Source organism: Zootoca vivipara, chromosome 16 (assembly GCF_963506605.1).
Source record: "Zootoca vivipara chromosome 16, rZooViv1.1, whole genome shotgun sequence".
NCBI classification, from domain to species: Eukaryota; Metazoa; Chordata; class Lepidosauria; order Squamata; family Lacertidae; genus Zootoca; species Zootoca vivipara.
Window position 1 is genome coordinate 42,044,633 of NC_083291.1, and position 18,587 is coordinate 42,063,219.

Genomic DNA, 18,587 nt, shown 5'->3' on the forward strand with positions numbered 1-18,587 from the left:
CAGCCCCTCTAGACGGTCCAGAGGGATGTTATGATCGATGGTATCAAAAGCCGCTGAGAGATGCAGCAGAACTAGGAAACAGCTCTCACCTTTGTCCCTAGCCCGCCACCAGAGATCATCAACCAGCGCGACCAAGGCAGTTTCAGTCCCATGATGAGGCCTGAATCCCGACTGGAAGGGATTCAAATGGTCTACTTCTTCCAGGTGTACCTGGAGTTGTTCAGCAACCACTTGCTCAATCACCTTGCCCAAGAATGGAAGATTTGAGACTGGGCGATAGTTGGCCATATTGGCCGCATCTAAAGATGGTTTTTTTAGAAGTGGTTTTAAAACTGCCTCTTTCAGTGGGTCTGGGAAGGCTCCCTCACAGAGAGAAGCATTCACCAACCCGCAAAGCCCATCACCCAGCCCTTCCCGGCTAGCTTTTATAAGCCAGGATGGACAAGGATCAAGGAAACAGGTGGTTGGTTTCACTCATCCAAGCAGCCTGTCCACATCCTCGGAGGAAACAGATTGGAATTGATCCCATGAAACTTGACTAGTCAGGACTCTGGCCCTCTCCCCTCCCGGCCCTGCTCCCATGGTGGTGTCTACCTCTTCCCAAATCCGAGCGACTTTATCTGCAAAAAACTTTGCAAAATCATTGCAGGAGATTGTGGCATTTCCTACTACTAATTGGGATAGGTTATTTAAATTTAATCAGTTAATCATTTAACTAATGTCAGCAGTTAATTTAAAAAATCATTTGATCACCGTATTATTTTTTCCTCTTAACACTGAAGGTTGATGAAGAATGTATAGTTTGAACCTAAGCTGCAATAAAATTTAACACACTTTCAAAATTGATCTGAATTTTTAATATATGAAGTGTCATTGTTGAGGGGCACTTAAGCAACCCCCCTCCTCCATCCTGCCCCATCCCTAATTGAAGAATGTGTTTTAAAAATGTGGATCTAGAGATCTGATTATTTATTAAATTTATATCCAATCTTCCCAAAGGAGCCCAGTAAGGAAAACCACAATTTTTAGAACAGTTCCCACACAAATGGATTTTAGCTGCAGTTCAGATGCTTTCTCCCATTATTTTTGCAGACTAGCAGCTCCTGTGAAAGGCTCTCACTTGCTCTTGTGTTTCTTCCTTTCCATCTCCTTCTCTTGCAGCAACGTCAATATTTGCACTAAAGGAGATTCAGTTACAGAAAGAGACGGGCCTGAGATCGGCTTCCCTCCCCGAATCAGGTGAGAGGCTACTGCCTAAGCAACGAGAGCCCCGCCCACTGGGAACCAAGCCCCGCCCACTTTTACTCCAGCACTTTCCCCAAACGTTCCTCCCCATCCTTTCCTACTCAGAAGTCACCCAAGCCAGAGTCAGCCCTTGGATGAGACCAAGGCGAGGCAGCCGCAGGAAGTTGCCAGAGCAGGAAGTAGAGAGACCCCACCACACACTTGTGCAGGAGAACTTCCCGGCAGATTATGCCCCTGGGTGTTAATGCATGAGAGGGGAATGGGTGCCGCTTAGATTCTCTGCCTTGGCTCTGGACGGAAGCTCTCTCCACCCTCCCTCTTGAACAGGTAGTCCTGCCGCTCAGCATTGTAAGGGGCAAGCTGGTCCTTGACAGCCTCTTCCTTGCCTCTTGTCCCATTTCCTCCCTCCAAGGCCATAAACTGATGGGGGAGTGCTCTGGTCCCACCTTCCAGGTTAGAGGTGCAGCTGTACAGTCCCTGTAGCAATCGTCTACAACTGTGCGGTGAACGGTCTCTCCTCTCCCACAGGCAGCGCCGCGTTCCGGGTAGTGGACACTGAATTTTAGCCACCAGGTCAGGTATATGTGCCGCCTCTCTTCCATCAGCACCCCTTCCTGTTCTCAGCATGACAAGGTGGCACCCCTCCCCCCTCATCAGCATATGGTTGTGGTCCTTTCTGCATCCCTGATCCCACCAACCCCGATACACACCAGCTCGTGGGTGCTGTATCGCTTGGGATCAGAAGCAGGGAGAAGAGAGGTCAGGTGCTGGCGGTGTGGGGAGGGAGCCAGGGTGCAAAGAGCACACGGAGCAGAGCGCAGAGGCCTAGAGACTGAGCTGTGAGCCAGGAAGGCCCTGCACTATGAACTCAGTACCAAGAGGGCCTCAGGCATGCCACCCTGAGTCTCAATCTCTCATCTGCATTGTGGGAATATGGTGCTCACCTACCTTGTAGAGTATGGTTACCAGATTTTTTTCAATGAATCCGGGGACACTTTTTTTTTTTTTTGGAAGCTGAGTAGCAACAGGGAGTCAGTAGTGGGGATAGTGAGGCAAAAGACCCTGGGCCCAAGCATACGTGCATATTGTATAAAAGTGCAAAGCCCTTCTTTTGCACCCTGTGAAACATAAATGTACAGAGTTCTTTAAAAAATGGGGCAACGCCTGCCCGTGACTCCTGAGCCTCCCCCAATCAGTCAAAACAAAGGGGAAAGGGGGCAGGAGATTGCACAAGACACATCATATGGGGACTTCTGCCGAGGAAAAATGGTGGGTGCCATGGCAGCGAGCAGCTCCTGAAGCCAGCCAGAGCCAACTGCGCTACCAGGCTGGCTCCGGGCTGCTGAGGCTACCGCTACCATGTTTCCCGGGGACAGATTTGCAAATCCAAGCACTGTCCCCGGGAACCGGGGACATCTGGTAACCCTGTTGTAGAGTGATTGCAAAGATGACCGAGATAATGTATGGAAAACATGCATTTACAGAGAGCTGCTCCCCACGTAGTAAGAATCACTGGGAAACACTTCAGGGAGGTCAAAGCATCCTAGAAAGCTTGGAGCTGGAATAGATCCAGAAATGTCATCTAGTCCAGCCCCCGGCCAACGCAGGAAGTCTGCCCAGTCTTTTCTTAGATGCTTAGTATTTTTATCAGATACAAGGAAAAGAATTGGCCAGGGGGGGCTGAGAAGGGGAAAGGCAACTTCAAAAGGCAATAGCAAAATGGGAAGTGGGGGCAGGGAGGGCGGGAATCCAACCTGCCCATAACCCTTTGCTGTTTTCCCGCAGTGAATGGGCAGAACGGACGACCAAGCCTTCTGCTTTGAAACCTGTGGATTGGTATTGGTGGGGGCAGGAGCTAAGACAGCTCTCCCACCCTGCGGACACTCCCACTGCCAGCTTTTCCATATCAGACGGTGGAGCAAGAACTTGTGCTGGGATTCCGTAGGGGTGAGGGCTGGGGGCAACGATGCCAAGTAGAAGTGCCACCTGCCCCAGCACCCAACAGCCAGGCACGGATGCCCTCTGCTGCTGTGGAACGGACTGCCCCCCCCCCCAACGTGGTGTTTCATTTTATTTTTTAAGTTTTATTTTTTCAATGCAATACTATAAATATTATATTTGCAAATATCTATAGAGAGACACCCCTGCCCTCGCCTCTCCATTTCTGGGGAGTGTACAGTATTAACTACAAGGGAGATCACCCCCCTCCCCACTTGGTTGGGCTGGGGGAGAGAAGCCTGGAGGAGGAGGGAGGAGAAGCATAGGGGCCACTGGGTCTGGGTACTAATCCGCTGTATATTTGGGAGCTGTGAACAACGTCAGTGAATTGGAAGAAGGGAAGCTCTTTATTTCATGTGAAATTTCTCTCTCCTCCACCCCAAGTCTCAATCACATTTATGTGGACTTGAGGCAAAATGTTTTCCTCAAGGATTCTTGGGAGGGAACACAATCCCTGCCTGGCTTTCCTGCTACAGCGGCTCCCCCCCCCCCCCCCGCTTCCAATTAGGTCTGCCACTTCCTTGCTCCTCCCGATTTTCTCCTCACACCAAAGCCAAGTCCCATGTTTTCTTCTCTTGCTTGTGTCTTCCTTCGGTCTTGATTTGTGCCTCGCTTGGGCTCTCCCCACACCCTCAGTCAGCGCTGAGCCTCGGCTGAGTTCCTCCTGTCGACCGGTCATGCCTCTTGCATTACTTGCTTATACTCAGGGTTTGATCTTCTTCCTTTGCCTTTGGTGGCCCTGTCCACGGGGAACTTAAACACAGGTGCCATTTATTTCAACCAGGCATGTGTAGGAGAAGTTCCTGGTGGGTTAGGCCTCATCCACCCCCCCTCTGTTTCATACTTACTTGTCCTGCAATGCTTAGATGATCCCTCTTCGTTGCTTGTGTTCCATGTTTCCTGAATCCAAACAGCTGTTTTTAATGGTACCACCCAAACTCTTTACGGATATAATGACACTGAGGTGCCCTCCAGATGTTACTGAACCCCAACTCCCATCAGCCCTGACTAGAATGGCCAGTGGTCAGGGACGATGGGAGTTGTAGTCCGGCAGCATCTGCAGAGCACCATGTTGGACACTCCTTAGACTGTCTTCATGAAGAGAACCCTTGTCTTGGCCCCTATTCCACTCTATTTTCTTTCACAGATGTCTCTGTCGGTCTCTGCAAGCTTAGCACCTTCCCCCTTCTGTGTCACCTTTACTTAGTTGCTTCTCAGACTGTAATCCAATGACCAGGTCCTACTCTGTCCCGCATGAAAAGTAAACCAGTAGCTCTTCTGAGGCTCACCAACTTCCACTCCTGCTTCACTCACAGGCCAGCCACTCAAGGGTTAATGGGCCCTTGGCTCAGCTCTTTATGCCGTGATCTCAGAAGTCACTCAGTTCCTCCCCAAAGGCTAAGCCCAGCTTGTGTCATCAGAAACCAGCGCCAGCACTGCTTGGCCTCATGCTAAGTCTTGACTCCAAAGACTTACTCATCTCAGCTTCTCCTCTTGTTTTTTGCAATACAGAAGCAAGTGGTGCAGAACCGGTGGCCTTCTGGAAGTTGTTGGACTCCAGCTCCCATCAGTCCCAGCCAGTGTGGCCAATGATCAGGGATGATGGGAGTTGTGGTCCAGGAAGATCTAGAGGGCCACAGGTTCTCCATCCCTGAAGCAAGCTATCAGTTCCTCAAAGGCCAGTCAATCCCACATCTCTACTTACACTAAATCTTCCTTTAAGCAAAGGAAACATTGGAGATTCCTGCCTGCCTGTGGGCTCTCCAAAGATTTTGGCCAACTATCCATCCTACTCTGCTGCCGAGAGGTGCCTCAAGAGAAGAGGGAAATACCAACCACACTTGTCCCCAGCTTACAAACCCCAACTGTATTGCAGCTTCCCAGGTGGCTAGGACTGTTCTTTCCAGCTCAGGACAGAGGCCTGGGTGCGAAGAACTAAAGGGAGCAGATCCAAAGGCTACCCATTTGCTCTCTGCGTGTTTCTGGACAAAGTGGCACCCGGCCTTCTCCCTTTGATCACAGCATAGAGTGAGTGAGTGTGTTTGTGTGTGTTTATATGTACATATGTATCCATTTTTATATACAGCATGAAGCACTCGTAAGGTTCACAAATCTCCACCCTCCCACAACGAGAGCCATATTATTATTATTCTGATTATGATGATGATGATGATTACTACTATTATAACCCTCAGGCAACATAAAAGATATCTGGGAAGGAGTCTCCTCTATAGAGGATATGTCTTGGGCTGGAATTCAAGGACTCCACAGCGCAGGGAAAATTTTGCTTGGCACCTGCCTGGGAGGGCAGACAGATTTGAGAGCCCTCAGCACCCAGGCGTGGTCACCTGATGCCAAAGGAGAGCTGCTGTGAATAGGCCAAGGGCAAGGGTCTCTTTACAAAGGGGACCCAATAAGCAGGAAATGCCAGCCCTTCGGATCAGAGAACAGCAACAAAGGGTCTTTGTTTAGCCCAATAACCTGCCTGCATGACCCCCCCCCCCCCATTCCTTTCCTTGCTTGTTCCAATTTAGACTCTGGCCTCCCATTTCCGTTTTGTCTCTTCCATCGGGTACACCATAACTTGTGCTAGGTGGGCCTGTTTCTGAAGCCCATCCAATCACAGTTGCCCTCTTCTTACCTGTTTCTTCCTTAAGAGCTGTGGTGATACAAAAAGCTCTTTTGGCCTCTGAATTCTTCATGCATCTCTGGGCCGGAGGGTATTAACCCCATTTCCCATGGGAGCTTCCATTCAAGGTCTATGTGTTCTGTTGCACCTTTACTGTTACACAGTGAAGACAGAACGCTTTCCTGTGGTTTAGCCCTGGCTACGGTTTGCTGCCTTAATGCTGATTAAGGTTCCAGGTATCCAGTGAAACCTCTGTTTAATTCGCCAAGCTAAATCCTTCTTCCACAGGGTGGATCTGAAAGGGGCAGGGAAACTGCCTTAACCATGGTGTTCACTCAATGCAGATGTAATAGTTAGCTGCTAATAACATAAACTGTTTTATGAGCCCCACTACAAACCATGGTTTCAGATCTTGGTTTGCAGCCTATTCCTAGCCATGGTTTAGGTACTGAGATTAAACACTTTGTGGTTGAGGACAATGGACCATGGTTAATTAAGCGTTGGGTCTGCATTGGGCCTGTGGGAGCTCCTTTTTCAGTGCAGTCTGCGTAGAATAGTGGGGAGAGGCTGGCCAAAGTACATGGTGCCACTTTTTGGAGGGGGTCCAAAATCCAATCTGATTTGGTTCATGGAACTGCTTTCCATTTTGTCTGCTGTTGGCAGATAAGGAGTGGGATTCTAGAGTTCAGGGAACTGTAGCAAAAGGAGGACATAGCTGTGTTGCACCCACCCCCACTCAAATAAGTGCCAGGGTTCCAAATGTAGAGCCCCTCCCCCACCCCCGGATTGAGAATTCTCAGAGGTGAACAGGGGGGGGGGACAAATGCCACAAGAATTCAACCAGCATAGATCTCTTCTTGGGGCACATCTGGGGAAGAACATCTGGATTGGATCTCTGCATGTGAAAGGGAAACCCAAAATGATGTATTGGACAATGAATGTATAGAGGATCTGGACTTTGATTTTGTGTGTGTAGCGGAGGTAGGGCAGTTGCCCAGAATTTGTTTCTGGGCTGGAGGTGATAAACCAACCCTTCCTTGCAGCAAACTGAAACCCTGGAGCAGATAATCATTCACATTTGGAGCGGACTTATCTTCATGTGCTTCCCTGCCCCCTTTGACAGAGTAGATATGGAGATCAGTTATCCTGGTGCGGAAAAGGAAATTCTTGTTCTTGTACATAACTTGAATTGAGGGAGCAGCCTTCTATTTATCAAATCAGAAATTATCATTGCAGAAGACTTTTCTTTCCCAGGTGCTCCCTCTGCCCCTGTTTAGGGTGAATAAATGCGCCATATTCAAATGTACGGAACTGAATAAAAAGTCTCCAACAATTCTGGGTGTTTGATGCTTCTCATTGGGAACCGCGTGGCAGGAGCACTCTCTGGCTTGGTTGGGTTATGGAGTGGGTCTTGGAGGAAAGAGTTCTGCCCAGTTTACACACACACACACATACACACACAGGATTTAGATGTGACTGTTTCCCTTAAGTAATAATCCTTATACCCTTCAAGATTCTGTAATACCTCTTTGACTCCTATGTTTAAAATTGTTTTGTTTTATTCTAATATATATATGGTGAAAAAATGGTGAAAGTGTGGGCTCCACTTTTATCCGTAACCGCTTGACCAATCGTCCTGAAATTTGGACACAACGATCCATGCCACTCCCCGAGTGTTTGCAGAAAAAAAAAATCCCTCAAATCTCACACCTGCGCAGGTAGAAACCTCCTTTTCCACCAAGTAAAACAGCGCCCTCAAGTGGAATTCCTCCCACAGTACACCCCCTCCCTTCCTGTGAAATCTACACCACACCCACAAACCAAATAATGACATCATCAACCAAGCAACTGAAACCACCAAGGCGGCCATTACCAGACCCCTAGGCCCTCCCAGGCTGCTAGGCCCCCACTAGGCCTGGGGCGGGGGGAAGAGGGCGAGCACCCGGATTGCAGGTTGCAGCACAGCCTTTGTTTTATGTAGGCCCCTGCCAGGCCGCCAGGCCCCCACTAGGCCCGGGGGGGGGGAATAACCCACAGCAACGCACTTGGGGGCACGGCAAGGGGTTTTTACTTTAAAATTTAGCGGGTGTTGTGTCACATGCGAGGCTCCAGCAGCCATTTTAAGTAAGGGCACTCATGCCCCTTTTAACCTACGCTGTATACTATGACTGATTGTAAGCCTCTGCGTCTTAAAAAAACAACAACCACGCACTTTCTCTCCGCAGTTTAAGTTCTCAGATATTTGCAGTAGCCAACCCCCCCCCCCGCATTTACAATCTCCTACCTTCCCCTTGCCACTTCCTGGGTTGTTTTTTTGAACCAAACAGCTCGGATTATTATAGTAGTTCTCTAGGTTCTCTGGGTCACCTACTCCAAAATTAGAAAATCCAAATAACAACACACACACACACACACACACACACACACACACAAATCCAAAACACACAACAACGCCCAAATCATACAATACCCACCAAAATAAATGACAACCCCAAATATAAAATTAAACAATAATAACTTCTGCTTCTCATGTTCTTCTTTCAATTTTTTTTAATCTAAATATATAAAAATGTTCACAATGCGTGCGCAGGGGCCAATGTATGGTGATACAGGGGGGAGGGGACAACACTCCTCGGGGAAAACAGAGGGAAGGGTGTCCTACCGAAACACAGGGATGAGCCAGGGGGTTGGAGGGAGGAGGGGTGGGATACGTCATGGATCGGGACAGGGGGGGGAATCACAGGGATGACCCACAGCAACGCGTGGCCGGGCCAGCTAGTTGCGTTATAAATGATGTTTGACGACTTTTCCTAACTGTCATGTTATCAAGGCAGGGAACAGCTACCCCTACTGAGTCTTTGTGAAAATGACAGGAGAGTCATATGAAGTGCAAATCAAAGAAGCTTTGTTTCATGAATTTTATATAACAACAGGATTTCATGCTGGTGCCAAAAGGAAAACCCTTCCCATCAATCCAATCATGTATCTATATATATATAAATGTAGGCACTGCGTGCACAGAGGTCACAGCCTTTCTCCGTAACCGCTGAACTGTAATGTAACAAATTCGGCCACAACGTTCCATGCCCATCAGTGAGGGATCTGGCATTTTAAAAAAATCCCAAAAAGCACAGCTTTCACACCTAAAATAGTGAACAAATGCAAAAAAGGGGCGCCCAAATTAGATGTCACCAGCAAAAGCTCTGAAGGGCGGCGCCAAATGACATCATCAACCAAGCAACTGAAACCACCAAGGCGGCCATTACCAGACCCCTAGGCCCCGGCTAGGCACCCACTAGGCCGGGGGGAGGGCGAGCGCCCGGATCGCAAGCCGCAACACGGCCTTTGTTTTATGTAGGCCTCTGCCAGGCCCCCACTAGGCCCGGGGGGGACAGACGCCCGGATCGCAGGCCACAGCACGGCCTTTGTTTTATCCGCCAGGCCCCCACTAGGCCTGGGGGGGAGGGGGAGTGCCTGGATCGCAGGCCGTGAAGACTTAAGGCACCCCTGCAGAGGAAAAGATACGAGAACATCACCAAACATCCTAGACAAGGGAAATGCATTCAGCACCTTTTGTGCGTCACCCCTAGTCGAAATGGCACCTCCAAATTACCAAAGAACCCACAAGTACTCTGTTTATTGAAAATGTTAATTCTTGGACTTCCAGTCTACCACCATTGCAGATCGGCAGGGAAATCTCGAGCTCTGAGATTCCCCTGCATGGTAAGGGAGGGGGGAGCCGTGAGAGAGACGCGGACCCCGGGAAAAAACTCCAGATTGAGCTTTCTGGGGACGTGGAGATTCAGCTGAGCCCAGACATGAATCCTTTGCCCCCCGGTTAGCCCTATTAAGGGGGCTGAGAGCAGGTGAAGTTGGAGCCATGGGCTCTTGAATTGACTCTCTACCCTTGCCGTGTGAAGCTCTGTGCTGACTGTCAGCTGAGTGGTGGATTCTTCCTAAATTCAAGATTGAGCACATTGGATATCGTGAGTAATTAAAATTAAATTGGATTTTAATAATTCAGACCAAGGAGAGGATTTAAAACAAAGGAAGTCAGTCCTTTCTGCTGCAGTAAAAGTGAAAGTAAGACAAGCGGCTACAGCCGGAAAAGATTTTTAAAAATTTAATCTTCCAAACCTAGACTTAGAAACTATCCCCAAAGTCAGGGCAAGGGGAGAAGAGACTTTTACCTTAACAGCCCTGAAATTTTGTGACAAACAGACTAGAAATATACCGTAATTTCCTTTGAGAATGGAGCCCCGGGGGTTCAGCCAGCCAATGATGTCACAATGGAGGATTGCTGAACTGTTGAACTCTCATTTCCTATTTAGACCTTTTGAAGTTTGCCGATTGTTGATAATTTAGGATGTTTTAAAGAATGGCAAAAGTGTTATCAAAATTTATCTGGCAGGGGAAAAACCCAAGAATTAAATATAAATTGTTAACTGATATTAAAGAATGAGGAGGTTTTTCCCTACCAGATTTAAAGTTATATCTTGAAGCAGCAGCCTTCTGCTGGATGAAAGAATGGTTTTTACTTGATAATATGGATGTACTAGATCTAGAAGGTCATGACAATGCATTTGGCTGGCATGCATATTTGTGGTATGATAAGATTAAGGTTCACAAAGGTTTTAAATGTCATATTACCGGTATTAGAAAATCATTATATAATGTGTGGATTAAAAAGGTAAAGGGACCCCTGACCATTAGGTCCAGTCGTGACCGACTCTGGGGTTGCGCGCTCATCTCGCATTATTGGCCGAGGGAGCCGGCGTATAGCTTCCAGGTCATGTGGCCAGCATGACAAAGCCACTTCTGGCAAACCAGAGCAGCACATGGAAACGCCGTTTACCTTCCCGCTGTAGCGGTTCCTATTTATCTACTTGCATTTTGACGTGCTTTCGAACTGCTAGGTTGGCAGGAGCTGGGACCAAGCAACGGGAGCTCACCCCGTCACAGGGATTCGAACCGCCGACCTTCTGATCAGCAAGCCCTAGGCTCGGTGGTGTAACCACAGCGCCACCTGGGTCCCACTATGTGTGGATTAGATATAAGGATTTGTTAGAAAGGAAAACACCCAGGTGGAGTTCACCTCTTGAAGCTAAGGCACATAAAAAATTGAATATGGAAACCAAGTGGTTAAAGTATAAAGATATATTGGTGGAAGATGGAGATCAATTTAAGCTAAAAACATATGAACAGTTAAAGAATAATGTGAATGATTGGCTACAATATCATCAAATAAATGAAATGTTTAAAATGGATTAAAAAAGGTTTTCAAGTGAAAAAGTCTAAATTGGAGACGGAATTGTTAGAGTCTAAAACAAAGAATCTTTCAAAGATGTATAATTTATTGCTGGAATGGCATACGAAGGATGAACAAACGAAATCTGTTATGATTGATTGGGCAAAAGATGTGGGTCATAATATCATGATGGAGGATTGGGAAAGGTTGTGGAGGAAGAATATAAAGTTTACTGCGTGTAAAGCTTTAAGAGAAAATATGATGAAAATGATGTATAGATGGTACCGTACACCGGTAAAACTAGCAAAGATTTATCATAAACATGATAATAAATGTTGGAAATGTAAGAAAGCAGAAGGAACCTTTTACCATATGTGGTGGACTTGCCCCCCCCCCCAGTAAAGAACTCCTGGGAGAAGATTTATAATGAAATGAAAAAAGTGTTGAAAAACACCTTTATCAAGAAACCAGAAGCTTTTTTACTTGGGATAGTGAGAGAGGAACTACCAAAAAAAGATACTACGTTTTTTTCTGTATGCCACAACAGCTGCGAGAATTTTATTAGCAAAGAATTGGAAAAGTGAAGATTTACCTACAGTGGATGAATGGCAGATGAAGATGATTGAATTTATGGAACTGGCCGAACTGACCGGGAGACTTCGTGACCAGAGGGAAGAGTCGGTGGAAGAAGATTGGAAGAAATTTAAAGTTTATCTAAGAACTTGCAATATTAAAAATGTTTAAGATAAGATTTGGAAGTACAAGGAGGTTGTAGAGGAGGATTTGTAAAGGTACTGTAGTATGTTAAAATTTAGATATAAGGGTAAAATAAGAATTGAATGTTGTTAAAGAATTAATATGAGGTGAAATTTTGTTAGTTAAGGTAAAAATAAGATGATTGAAGTATGATATAGAAATTACTAAGGATGATATACAATGAACAGCAGAAAGGAAGGACTTGAGGAAGTCAACAATGTAAGGACACATGAGTGATAAATATGGTTGTTTTTCTTTTTGTATTTTGTATTCTTGTTTTTTGTGGTTTTTTGTATTTTAAATGTTTTATATGTTTGTTTGTTTTTTCTCAATTTCATAAAATCAATAAACATATTTGGGGAAATGCAGAGCAAAATGTATGTAAGTCAAAGAGTTCCTTTGTTCGAGGTTCCTCATCCCAACTCTCATTTTTTTTGGTGGGGGAGCCTCTGTTGCAACAGATATTATAGTTTTTTTCCTCTGTTAATAAATATCAGGCTTTGCTTTTTCAGAACCGTTGTGGTCTCTGTCATTTTTCCTGACCGAAAAGGAGCTTGACTTTTCCAGAGTCCCCGTTCTCCCCCCTCTTCATGAGGGGGGCACTGGGACCCCCTTGAGGGGAGCGGGTTATTTATTACAAGGGAAGTTCCCTTTAAAAAGGGAGAACTTGACAGCTATATGTCCATGAGGTCACGAAGAGTCGGACACGACTAAACGACAGATGAGGACCGAAGGTTTGGAAGGGGGGGGGGAATCACACATGCCACTCTCAAGTTGGCGTCTCCCTCCGCCCGGCACATTTACCAGCAGCAAAGATGGTTGACTTCAGACGGGCTAGCGCAGGGAGCATCCCTCAATAAACATGGCAGCAAAAGCTTCCTCCCTGAGACACGGGCCTGGTTTTGCGGAATGCATCGCGTCCTCTTTACTTTCTCTCTTTCAGCGATTCTCTGACGGCACCCGACCCGACATATGGATAAAAAGACGCCGCGTCAATTTTCAGCGAGAGACTGGGCACCCAACAGGCCGGGTCCAATTCCCCACCCCATTCGTCACGGGACCAAACAACATGGCGGCAGGGGCGCCGGCCAAGCGACGTTCTCGCGGGACGCCGCCCTCAAGATGGCGCTTGCTCTTGTCCCCTTTCCTCGCCACACCTCTCAGGGCCGACGGAAGCGGGTGGGCGTGACCGCGCGGGAGCCGGGACTCGGGCGCCTCCTCGACTTGCTTCCGGGCTGGCGGCGTCCGGGCGGGAAGGAGGGAGGGAGGGAGGGAGGGAGTTGGCGATGGCTGCGGAGCGGGGGCTGCCGGCGCTGCCGGGGCTGGAGGCCCAGAGGCGGCAGGTCGAGGGCGAGGGGCCCGAGCAGCCCGGGAGGGAGCGCCCGCTTCGAGCCGGAGAGAAGTGGTGAGCGGGGGCGGGGGGCGGGGGGCGGCGGAGCTGGGGCACCCCGGGAGGAGACGCCTCGTGAGGAGACTCCTCCTGGAACCGCCGGAGTCCACTTCTTGCTGGCAGGAGTTCCGCAGATCACCATCGCTAATTCCCCTCCCCCCTTCTGATGGGGGTCGTGAGCAACGGGGGTGAAACTTTGCCCGGGGGCAACTGATCAGCCCAGGGCAGCGCCCCCTCCCCGCTTCTTCCATTTTGTGGGGCAATAAACGCCCTCGCAAAAGCCCCGAGCCCCCGTGACTCTTCCCTCCTCTCGGATGGCTCCTTGCAGAGCGGAGAGAAGCGCGAAGGAAGGGGGCTCGGCCTCGGGGAATCGCCCCCCGTTGGGCTCCATGGGAGGTTTCCCTGCCTCGGGGTAGGATGGAGCTGCCTGGCTGGGCTTCGCGGAGCATTTCCTCTCCCTGAGACCTCGCGGGATTAACTCCCTTTAAGATGCCCTGTTTCTGGCTCCCTTAGTCTCCGATGGAAGCAAAATCCCCAAGTTCTTCTGGAGCGCATTTCTCAAACTGCTGACATGTTCACTTCCGGAATGAAAATTCTATTCCACTTTTACCTTTTGGGAGGTAATAGCTGCTCTGAGTCAACTTGGCATCTTCTTGCCCTTGGTTGTTTAATTCATTTTGTTCTGTTCCCTTCCTGTGTCTTGGGTAGACACTCCAACTACATCAGTGCATTTCCTGAATGCGACCTACATGGTTTTTTTTCTTTTTTTTAAAAAAAGAATTCGCGGTTCTAAACTCTTTGCCAAATATGTGTGTTTTGCTGTAGCATTCAAATATTTCTAAACAACTATGTGATTGAAAACCAGTCACCTCCCTTCCCCCCTTTGTTTTTTCTTGTGTAGCAGGATTATTGAGGTGACTTTGGTTATCCCCAAGAAAAGACTTCTGTGTCTGTAACAGGAAGGATTTCAATAGGTACTTAGCATTAGCATAGAGTTATTGCTCCCCCTCCCCCCCCAGCACTGAGGTGTTTTTTTAAGGGCTACCTTAGTTTTGGAGGTGGGTGAGACATGCTGTGGGCTTGGTTCCAAAGCCATCTCTCCCCCCCCCCCCCCCGGCTTCATCCAAGTGCAGTGAAGTTTTGGATTCTCAGGTGCCCCACCTACAAGGCCAGCCTCATTTGGTAGCAGTCCCTGTCTCTTTTGCATGAGCACTTGGTGATCTTCTGTATCCTTGTGTGGCTTTATCTTCTGTGGAATGAGTTTTAGTTTCACTCTCGATAACCTGGCAAACTTCCTGTTTTTGTCAAGACAACCTAGACTCCCTGTGTCAGCTATATCTACTCTTCTCCTAGATAGGGTTTAGAGAAATCTTATCTCTCCAACCTGTTTTGTGCCATCTAACATGCAGTTGTGTCTGGGGGAAGACAGTTGGGGAACCACAGCCCTGGTAGCGAAACAAACCACCTCTGTTGTCACAGAGCAGAAAAGCAGAGCTTCCTCATTGCATGGGCTTGTACTAGGATCTTTGTGTCCCTTCCAACTCTACAGTTCTGCGATTACTTGGAAGCCAGTAATCCCACTGAGTTCCAAAGAGCTTGTTTCCTAGTAAATGTGTGCTTAGGATTGCAGCCTAAATGAGGTATGTTTGGTAATAAGTTTGTGACAAGTAAGTCGGTTCACATTGCATACCAGCTTCAAGCTTCTGTCCATTGGTTTTTGACCAGTGTGCTGTGGCACCCTGGGGTGACATGAGGAACATTCAGGGGAGCCCCGGGGGGGGCATCCTTTCATTAACTTGCAGCCCATATCTTCCTGCTTCATTTTTCTCTCTGAGGAACATTGGGGGGGGGAGTCGACACCTTTAACTTGCAGCCCATTATCTTCCTGGGGAAACATTTTGCCTCACTGTTTATCTTCTTAAAATCTCCTCCTCCCTACACACAAACAAGAATCCTCCCCAACTTCAGTAATGATAACAGTTCCTTAGTTTTACACATGTTTGCTTGGGTTCCCATTGACACTTGTATTCCCACTGACACGTGTCCAAAAGGGGCTCCAAAAAGGGGCAGGGCAGAACGGGGAAGTCCCCACTTAATGCCCGTCCTGTAATGGAACCCCAGGGTAAGGGGCTTCCACAGGGGAGCTGCAGAAAGAATGTGGTTGGTTGAGGGAGCTATGGACCCCACAAGGGTGAAAACCACTGTTCTAGTCCTTGTTTTTTAAAGCTCTCTACACCTCTCCTGTGCCCTTCATTCTGCACAGGCTCCCCTGTTTCTCCCCTCTGCTCCTGCTCACACAATGGGCTGAGACAAGAACGCTGCTGCAGTTACTGCTTGCACAGTTCCCGTTTGGTCCCCCATTTAATTTCCTCCCCATGACTCACTAGTGGGAGGAGCCAGCCTTGCATGGCAGTGAATGAGTGTCATGATCAATATGTAGCTCCCTGGGAAGCTGGTGCAGACTCTCACCCAGGAGAGGGGGTTGAACTGCTTTCAACAAGCTGTTCTGCCCTTTCCTTCCTAAGATTTGTCCCACTATGGTAGTCCTGAGGGATTTCCCAGCCACTGGTTTCCCCAACCTGAGAAGAACTTAGAACTTTTTCCTAGCATTAAATATGTTTCCCGGACAATTAATGGTCTTCATCAACCCTGCGTTAGAACTAGTCTAGACTAGTCCTGTTTCCGACGGTGGGAAATGGCTGACTCCCATACAACCAGACCCCAGCCGTGCCAGTAATTCAGGGCTGATATGGGGGTAACTAGCCCTGGCAGACTCCCCAGAATGGGGGAGGACTGTCTCGAAGACCCGCAGATTGTCTAAGATTGCCAGCTTTCATCAAGGTGCAGGCAGCAGGACACTGGGTCAGAGCACGATACGGCCGGGACTCTCCGAACTCACTCTCATAGCCGGGAATATCTGTATGATAAAATAATTAGATTTGGACAATAAACAGGTATAGTCTGGACTTAAGAAGACTAAGAAAAAACCTGCAGATCTGTACAGCCCCTGGCTCGGACTTCAAAACTTTGATTTCAAAGAGATTCTTGTCATGATGTTTGATTATTTGTTACGTTCTCTTTTCTTCACGATACTTACAATTGCCTTTTCTATGCCAAGTCTCATTAAGAAATCTAATTTATTTTGAGGAGTACAAATGAACTTTTATTTATAACTATATATTCAACTGCACAGTTTTATTTGGCTTGAGAGACTTGCTATAGAAAAGAAGAAACAAGATAGCACTGGTTAATGATGCAGCACAGAAAAATGCGAGTTTCTCTGTGTCTCAAAGGAAGTGGAGATGTTTGCTGGCTGACTTTGCAGTGAATTGAGTTAATAACTTGGGATAACATGTAGTGCAGCTGTTTGCAGGGAGAGAGAGAAGGCTAAATGGATGTCTAGCAGCCCCCCTCCTAGGGCCCAGGAGTGGGGGAATGTGTGGTCTCCGAAACCCGATCGATTGTCAAATGATTTATATTTGTGGAATACAGTTTATTTACATTGCAAGATGCAACAGCATGCCTTACATCAAGCGATGGATTTGGACAGCAGCCTGGATGGGAGTAATTTACAACATGGGAGTTGCTGCGTCATTAAATTTTAAATGAGGACTTGGACAATAGCCTGGATCGGAAGGTTGGAATGAAGTCAGGAAAAGCTGCGCTGGTAAATAGACAGTTGGAAAAATACATATTTAAAAATAAAGCTGTACTCGATGGATGCAAGGATATATGACTTTTGACAGGATTGAGAATCACACAGCCAGGGATGGAGAACTTTGAGTGTTAAAATCGGAATGTGGAAAATAGGAGAACAACAACAAGGAGGCAGGAACAAGATACGGAAGATTCTTCAAGAGGTCCAGACTATGGGAAGTCCGAAAAAAATTAATAATTGGGATTTCAATTTGGTCTTTTTTGTTTTAGTTTGTTGTTTTTAATTGGATTATGATTATATGTTGATTAACTGTTTTATTGCAAAATGATTTTTTTAAAAAAGAACTAGTCTGGGCCTGAAATCGTGAGCACAGGAAAGAGAGACTATATATTAGACTTGGCATGCTTTTTAGCTACACAGAACTCTTTGCTGGGCTGAAGTCTTGAAGTCTGTCTAACTAAAAGGCATGCTTTCATTTCATGTGTCGCTTTTCCTTGTGGGTCAAAGCCTTGAGGAATTTCAAGGATGCTGGCTTTATCAGATGGTGTAGCTCCCAGGTTCTCAGTGGGACTGTGCCATTGGATGCTGAGCCAGCATAACACCTGCAGCCTGTGACCTTGCCTTTTGGTCCCCCCTCCTCAGCCCTTTCCATTCCTCCTGGCCCTATAGAGCTTGCCTGGATGGAGGAAGCACCCAGGGCTGAGCTCAGTCAATGGGAGTGTGCCATTGGATGTAGGGAAGAGGAGAAGGGAGTCTTCCCCTTACCCCACCTGCTTTCCTTAATGTGCAGAGACCTCTGCACAGTCACAAAAGGACGGAAGCCGAGCGTTCTGCACATGAATGTTAATGTCCAAGGCAGTATTATGAGGAAGGGGTTCAAACCTTGATGCTGCTGCTAGAACAAAGTTTCCTCCGTGAAAAGGTGGAAACTTCGAGGTGGTCTGCTTGCAACGGACCAAATATGTATTTAATATTGTGCCGACCCCTTTTATGGCCCCTGTGGTTTGTGTCGAGCTGCCAGAGATGTGACTGGAAGATCAGGTGGAGGTTCTCCTGCCGTCAGGTTGCTTCTTGCCCTCTCGTGCGGCTGGGGTTAAGGCGACAGCTTCTTAATGTAGTGCCCCAGGGCAATAGAGAGGGAACTGTTTTTCAGGATGGGACCCATATTTCATGGTCTGAGCTGACCCTATGGGGTAATATAAAATCAACCACCTTGGGGGTGGAATGCAGGTTTTTCTGCCCATGGGAATCCAGGCTGTTGGCTAAGAAGGAAGGAGATTATGGGCAGGGATTTTGGTTTACTGCCAAGCAGAAAATTAAAACTGACTTTTGTAGACAATCCACATCTGCAAGTTGAATGCAAGAATAAATTATGCAAATAATTGAGGCTACAAGATTTAATCCATTTAATTGAAAGACTCTTACTTCTAGCGTCCCAAGTGTTTCATATACATTGCACAATACTCTGCATATCTAAGGAGGAAGTCCTGCTGAGTTGAGTGGGGCTTATTCCCAGGTAGGTGAGTGTTGGATTGCAGTCTAATTCTTACACAGTGACCCTGCAAAATGGGGTGAGGAAATGTGTGCCCTCCGGGTCTTGGCTGGGCTAAATTTTTTGAAGAGGTCAGGGGGTCCGGGTGATGGCAGCTGATGTCTGGAGGGA

The 18,587-nt window shown here is 47.6% G+C and overlaps 2 protein-coding genes across 7 annotated transcripts in view; both read left to right on the plus strand.

The window, feature by feature from the left end:
* Window positions 1-7,184, plus strand: part of CDK16 (cyclin dependent kinase 16) — a 51,639-nt gene extending 44,455 nt beyond the window's left edge. For 5 of the 6 annotated variants that reach the window (XM_035140678.2, XM_035140683.2, XM_035140682.2 and 2 more), the window contains 2 exons: window positions 1,162-1,239; window positions 3,031-7,184. In XM_035140678.2, coding sequence (XP_034996569.1) covers window positions 1,162-1,239; window positions 3,031-3,068 — 116 coding nt within the window. In that variant the 3' untranslated portion in view covers window positions 3,069-7,184. Of the gene's footprint in view, window positions 1-1,161; window positions 1,240-1,773; window positions 1,824-3,030 lie in introns of all 6 variants that reach the window. The other variant, XM_035140679.2, reaches the window with a different exon arrangement.
* A 5,970-nt stretch (window positions 7,185-13,154) lies between these two features.
* The window catches only part of USP11 (ubiquitin specific peptidase 11), a 35,867-nt gene continuing 30,434 nt past the window's right edge, over window positions 13,155-18,587 (plus strand). Inside the window, exon 1 of the mRNA XM_035097512.2 lies at window positions 13,155-13,281. Coding sequence (XP_034953403.2) covers window positions 13,163-13,281 — 119 coding nt within the window. The 5' untranslated portion in view covers window positions 13,155-13,162. The remainder of the gene's footprint in view (window positions 13,282-18,587) is intronic.